This window comes from Eumetopias jubatus, unplaced genomic scaffold (genome assembly GCF_037043125.1).
Source record: "Eumetopias jubatus isolate StellerSeaLion01/CBP00866 unplaced genomic scaffold, mEumJub1_p1.0 scaffold_2, whole genome shotgun sequence".
Lineage (NCBI taxonomy): Eukaryota > Metazoa > Chordata > Mammalia > Carnivora > Otariidae > Eumetopias > Eumetopias jubatus.
Window position 1 is genome coordinate 30,971,741 of NW_028274808.1, and position 6,784 is coordinate 30,978,524.

The 6,784-nt window shown below is 55.6% G+C and overlaps 1 protein-coding gene across 1 annotated transcript; it reads right to left on the reverse strand.

Moving 5' to 3' along the window:
• Positions 1–382: 382 nt before the first annotated feature.
• On the reverse strand, positions 383–6,439 carry DUSP26 (dual specificity phosphatase 26). Its single transcript, XM_028089444.2, has 4 exons — positions 6,161–6,439; positions 3,913–4,195; positions 2,245–2,459; positions 383–1,715 (listed from the first exon to the last, which is right to left on the reverse strand). The coding sequence occupies exons 2-4, from the start codon at positions 4,131–4,133 to the stop codon at positions 1,516–1,518; spliced, it is 636 nt and encodes a 211-aa protein (XP_027945245.1). The 5' UTR covers positions 4,134–4,195; positions 6,161–6,439; the 3' UTR covers positions 383–1,515.
• Positions 6,440–6,784: the final 345 nt, after the last annotated feature.

The following is a 6,784-nucleotide window of genomic DNA, read 5'->3' on the forward strand; positions in this document are numbered from 1 at the left end:
CTCTCCCACGTGACGAGGTGGGGAGGAGGCAAAGTGACCTGCCCAAAGGCTCTCATAGCCAGGAGGCTCAGGCTGGCAGATCTTTTGGCCTCATGTCACGACCACTGTAGCAGGACTGCATGATGCATGTGTGATACTAGATAGAGCTTTCTCATATTCAGAGCTGGTACAATGGTATGGAAGTTCTGTACCGGTTCCGTACCACCACCGAAGGTGTCCAAGGAGGTGTGTGATGGAGCTCATCAAAGATATTAAAAAGGTAATTTATTTATGCCTTGTTGGAGGGTGGAAGTGGGTCATCTAGGAAGGCACCTTCCAGCTTTGAGATTCTGAGTTTCTATACTTTGGGGTAAGATAGACTTTTAAGGCATATTAAGTGATTTCTTTTCCCTGTATTTTTCACTTTCTCTTCTGTCCCCTTCTCCTCTTCATGCAGATATCCTGTTCTGGGAACACGTCTTTTTTAAAAGGGGGGATGTGGTGGCTGGCAGTTTGGGCAGCTGGGATAACAGAAAGACCGTACCACTCTCTCTGGTTGGTAAGTCTAAATTTTTACTAAGTTTACTAAGGAGATTGCGTTACATTCTAATGAGGCAAACCTGGAAAGATGACAAGAGGAAGCAATTACATCACCCTTCTTTCCCTCTCCTCCAATTCCTTGGTACTAGGCAAAGCCCAGACCCTCCTGAATGTAGGATTTAGGGCTGGGGTTGATTTAAGATTCACATTCTGCTATCCCATCACGATGGGGACTTGATATAGAAACTGGAAATTTTTTTGAAAATAAAGCGATATTTCGTCCACACCTGAGCTTGGGAACAGAGACCTATTTTAAGCCTGGTGGCGGACGTGCCTTCCCAGCAGCTACACAAAGGGGCTGTAAGCCTGAAGTTTTTGGTCCTCTGCTGCCCCTGTGTGGACATAGTGGGAAACAACACTTCAAGATCTCGCTTGTGGCCAGAGTAAAATTGGACTTGAGAGAAAGAACCGCCCCCTGAGAATCACTGGAGGTTTATGACCACGATGAGGGAGTCAGGAACTGTTGCTATCCCCAGAAAGCTGGGGTTTTCCAGGAGAGAGGTGGGGAGCCCCTACAAGCTGTCAATGACTTCACCAGGATCTTGTCTTGTCCACCACCTTTATTTTTCCTCAAGACACCTGCAGCCAGTAAGCGAGCGATCATCTAAAGACTCCCAGGCATGCACCTCTGCAGCTTTTGGCCGCGACCAGCGCCCGCGGGCACGGCGCCAATCCTCCCACACCTCCTCTTCCTGCGCTTGGAGTAACAAGTCTGTGAGTGTCTCCCTCTGGTCTCACAGCTTTTCACACTCTCTCTTCACCGTCTGTCTCTACACCACCATCTACACAACATATCTACACCATCACATTCGTGCTTGCAGCATCCCTGACTCCCTGCACAGGCACAGGACAGGGGAAGATGGGGTATCTGGGCCTCCTCCCTCCAGCTGGGAGCCAGGGCCAAATGCACCTGGCCTGACCCCCTATCCTCTCCCTTCAGGCCTCCAGACCCTGCCGCAGCCTGCGGTCCAGGGCCAGGAGCTGTCGCAAGAAGCCCCGGTTGGGGATGATGCCTCGGTGGTCCTTGACTTTCTTGATGGCCTCCACGAGGGTGAGGTGGTGGTACAGCATGAGGTAGGCCAGTACCAGTGTGGCGGATCGGCTCACTCCCACGGCGCAGTGTACCAGGATCTTCCCTGTGAGGACAGACACACGAGGCGGCCGTGGGACTGTTTGTGGGGGGCTGGAGGCGGCTAGGGAGAGGGCAATGGGGCCAGGTGAAGAGGACGAGAGGGAAGCAGGTGCACACGGCGACAGGATGGGGTGCCGACTAGGGGTGGGAAGAATGCCGACCCCTGGGAGGCCTGGACGGGATAAGATAGACAACGTGCAGGAGCTCAGCGTCCGGGAGCCTGAAAAGGGCTCCCAGGGAGACAGACGCACATCACTAACGTAAAACTGAGTCTCGCACAGAGTGAGGATCCGGGGATCTGTTGAGTGTTCCCCAGTGCATTAGCATCTGCGCTCTGTTAACACTTTGGATTATTTCCTTCTCTTCTTCTCATGCACTGCCTTTAACAAATAGTTGAGAGTGTTTTTCTTGCCTTCATATCAGATCCTGAGAGTTCCGTCATGTCATTCAAATCTCTCCAGCCTTGACCCTCCAGCTTTCCCCTAACTCCGATGTCCCTTGTTCCTTCCCTCCCCCGGGCTTTCCCCTCCTACCTCCTGGCTGGTTCAGCGCCCGGTGGATGAAGTCAGCAGCCGTCTGGAAGTGGATGCTCATGTCAAAGGCTGGCGAGTCATGGGCCTCAACACCCAGGTAGCGGATGCCCAACCCCTCGTAGGCCTCGGGCGTGCCTCGCCACCTGCTGTGTGAGGCATTGAGGACGTGGGTGACGCCCAGGCGACGGAGCTCCCGGCGGTTGTTAGCTATGTCCCTGCATTGAGTAGAGGATAAAGGGAGGTTGGGGAAGCTAGGCTCTGGAGCAAGAAGCCCTGGCCTCCACCCTGTCCACTGCCTAGCTAACGTCATTGGCTCCATGCCTCCGCTGTACTTACTGAGGACCCAGAGCAGGGAACCAAGATGGGCAACGACCTGGCATCTCGTCCTTGAGCAAGGGTTGAGGGTACTGGGGAGGTTCTGCCTGGAGAAGAGAAGACTAATGGGGTGGGCGAACGATAGCCGTAATAAAATATTGAGAGTCCTCCAAGGCAGCTTGATCTGTGGGAAGGATTGGCTCTGTACTTCGTGTACAGAAGTATGTACTAACTGTGGAATCCAGGTGAAGAAAGACGGAAACACCTTGGGAGAGAATGACTCTCCTGTCACTGGGGTATTCAAGCAGAGAGAGGAGGTCAATGTGTAGGCACGGATGCGCAAGAGGGGATCTGGACCTCAGCTGGGTTGTTGGACCAGCTCACGTTCAACCTCCCTGCTAACCTTGAGGTGATAGGATTCTGACCCTTGCTCCCACACCTAGCTCCCCTGTTACTTTCTGCTCTCGTTGACACCCAGAATGTTCTCATGTTCTACTAGTTACTCCATGCTCACATGGACCATGTTTTACGATGTCACCTTTGAGGGTTCCTCTGGCCCATCCCCCTCAGCTTAGTGGCAGACATCTCTCAGGCAACATGGCCATACCTCAGGGCCAACGCCCTATCCAGTGCAAACTCCTCAAGCACAAGCACTGAACTTGAACCTCCAAGTCCTGGCTCTGCTACTTACAACCCGTGTGACCTTGGGCCAGTCACAACGTCTCTGAGCTTCAGTTTTGCCATCTGTAACCCTGGGGGCAGTGGTACCTACCTCACAAGGCTGTTGTGAAGATTAAGAGAGAAAATGCATGTGAAAAACTCCTTGTAGACTATGAAGCCCTTGAGAGACAGAGAAGTGATGGGCTTCTTCCCTGGATGCTCTTCTCTCCAGGGCCCCCATGGTGCAGAGCCTCTGCATACACTGTGGCTTTGCCTGGTCAATCCCTCGGCTTCCTACCCACTTCCTGGCTCCCGACAGCTGCCCAGGTCCAGCATCACAGCACAATACGTGGAAGGTCAGGGAAGACATCTACGATGTCCGCCACATGGCATCGGCACTCAGTAATTAATTTTGCTAGGTGAGTGATGTTATTACTTGAACAGAGACTATCTGTCCAGAGTTGGGCATATCAATAATCCTGCCCCAACTCCCCCAAACCCTCCAGCCTCCACTCTCTGCCCATGCACCCCTGCCCCTCCCTCCTCAAGCTGGAACCAGCAACACGACTCAGCACCTCCCTGCCACCCTTCTCCTTTCTTCTTGTGCGGGTACACACACACACACACACACACACACACACACACACACACACACACACGTGCAGCCATGACCCCGGGCTGCCGGGTACGTACTGATCTCCGAGGTAGAGGCCCGGCCAGACCTCATCGGCATGGTTACAGGCGGTCTTGCCTGTGTAGAGCAGCCTCTCCAACTCAAAGACATTGAGGAAGGGATGTTGAACATCTGGCATCTCCTCCAGGGCCCCTCTAGTGCGAACAGGAGACCTTGAGCCGCTCCGGGAGAAGCGGGCCATGAAAGTCATGGAGGCCCAGAGCCAGTTACCAGGGCACATCTTAGAGGCGGCTGCAGGGGTGGCTACGTGCCAACGATGGGTCAGTCTCCAGGTAGCTGTTGCTGGAGGAGGGATGGAAGGGAGACACACCTGAGTGGGTCCGGAGCAGCTGCTTCCTTCTTGCCAACTGGGCTGGGCCCTGGGGAGAAGCTTCTCAAGGGAGGGAAGGGAAGTCTGGCCCTGGCGGGGGTGAGGGGGCTCCCCAATTACTCTTTCCTTCAAGCTGCGGCAGCTCCTTTCTGCTCTTTGGCTCAGCCAGGCAAGGAGGTGGGAGTCACATGTCCTTGTTTACGGGGAGAGGGAGCTGCCCAGCTGCTGGCTTTCTGCCCCACCACTCCACCCCCACTCCCAACACATACACAAACACATACACACACGCACACATTTGATATTTGGGTGGCAGTGCCCATTGCGGGAGCTCTCGCCAGCCGGAATCTGGGTCTCATCTGCCTGGGTCCCCAGGCAAAGAGCCCAGGGAGCTGGGAGGGGAATGGGGGGGGTGGCTTTGGACCCACCCAGAGAGAATGAGCAGGAAGATAGCAGCAGCTGGGGCCATGACATATGCCAAGCCCTTCTCCTCAGCACCAGAGAGATGGCCTGCTTTAACCCATTCCTACCCTACCACTGCTTCAGAGTTAAGCCTACTATGGGAAGTGTTATGTTGGGGGCTGGGGTGAGTGGGGAAGAGCAAAAAAGAGAAAGTGTAAGTTTTTGAAAAATACTTGCCAAAGGCATGCACTAATGGAGGAGGGTGCCAAGCTAAGTGCACAACAGCCAATCCACTCTCCTTTGATCAGCATGCAGAAATTATTGATCAAACCTCTTCTCTCCTGTGAGGATTTCTGAGTCAAGCAGGGCTGGAGTAATGTGTCTGGGTGTGTAGGGGAGAGGCGGAGCCTGGGGGCTGAGGAAGGGAAGGGATGAGGGATTCTGCCAGGCCCAGGGGCTCAGAGGCTGAGTTGCTGTTGGAGTCAAGTTACCCTATGCGGGGCATGGGGTTGGCAGTGAGGGGCTTAGCAGGTGTGCCTCATACTCCCTGTGGACAACTGGCCTTTGTAAAAGGCTTGTGCAGAGCTGCAGAGCTGGGAAGAGCCAGCCTTTGAGACGTGTCCTGGGTCCTTCAGGCAGAGAGGCCACTGTGACAAGAGCTCCTCCATCTTCCTCCTCCCCCTCTCCCATCACCAGGGTGGATCGGTCCCAAGGATTCCCTTTCCACTCCCTTCCCGGTCCTCAACCAAAAGTCTAGTATGGAGAGGCCATCTTTGACCTGCACACACTCTGCGGACCCATCCCTCCCTGTGAGCCAGGGCCCCGGCTCTCCTTTCCCCCAGGCCAGGGGAGACTGAGCACTAACAGGTCTTAGGAAGCAGGGGCATTAGGATCAGGGCTGCTGAGGGGAGCCTGGACCTTAGGGCGTTCAGGGAGAGAGATGTTTGCAAAGGCTGGGGCAGAAAGAACACAGAAATATAGCACTCTAGCCACCATCGCCATCACCAATCACCACCACCATCATCATTCCATTATCATCATCATCATCATCATCATCATCATCTGCCTCATCTCCTCAGGCCTAAAGACCCCATCACTTTATTCCCAAACAACGGTTTCTCGAAATAGGTTCTGCTGCCCCGGTGATTGATGCTAAAGGGTAAAGCGGAAGCGGGAAGGAGCCCAGGTGTAGGGAGGAGCTCTGTGGGACTCTATTTCTCCCTGAGGCTGGCGGAGCCCCATTCCGTCCCGGGGTACACCCCTCGGCCTTCTCCAATCCCATCAGCCGCGTTCAGGCGCCCTGGTGTGCGGCGCCCCTTCCCCCCGGCCGCCGTAGAGGTTGTAACAGGTTCATGGCTGTCGCCCCAGCCCCGGCCAGCACAGACAGCCGGGCGCTGAAGGTGCAGGGAGGGAGCCCTGGGGAGCTCAGCTAGCTCGGCTCCCGCGTACCCCCACCTCCCCGCCCAGCCCAGCCCAGCCGGGAGCCGTGCGCCTCTCGGCGCCGCGGGGGAGGCGACCACCCCCCAGAGCCCCTCTACCTGGGTGCGAGCGCGGCGCGGGGTCTCAGTCGCGGAGGCCAATGGCAGGCGCAACCAGCCCCACGGCCATGACTCTCCTGCGGCCGCCGCCGCCGCCGCCCCCGCCCGCTGCCGCTGCCGCTGCCGCTGCGAGACCGGCTGACGGATTAGCCTCTATTTTTAAGCCATGACACACACGTCGAAGTAGGGTTCCTATCGGTGTGTCGCTGACACACAGAGACGCAGCCCGACGCCCAGCGGCCCGAGCGCACACGCAGCGTGGGCTGGCCCGCGGGTGTTTACAGCCCAGACACAGAGCACGCAGCCGAGCAGCCCCGCCTCGCGTGCATGCTCTGGCGGACGTGTGTTTTCGGAGCTGCGCCAATTACAAGGCATTTTGCTTGAGGATGTCATCATACAAGCCGTCCCAGACGGTGCCTTAAACATACTCGCTCCTCCCCAGACAGCATTAATTAAGTACATAGACACCATGGCGCGCCTTACTTGTCCATTCCTTATTCTCAAGAACACCGTGTCATAAATAACACGGGTCGGGAGCCCTTATTAGTATTTAGTATATACCACGTGTTTCACATCTTTTCCCTCAGTTTATCCTCACCACAGGTCTGGGAGCTAGGTAGCATT

Coding starts and splice junctions, on each gene's coding strand:
- DUSP26 (XM_028089444.2), bottom strand. CDS start 4,133: ATGTGCCCTGGTAACTGGCTCTGGGCCTCCATGACTTTCATGGCCCGC. Junction 2,460..3,912: donor GGCCTCTACCTCGGAGATCA/GTACGTACCCGG, acceptor TACTCAATGCAG/GGACATAGCTAACAACCGCC. Junction 1,716..2,244: donor GGCGCTGAACCAGCCAGGAG/GTAGGAGGGGAA, acceptor CTGTCCTCACAG/GGAAGATCCTGGTACACTGC.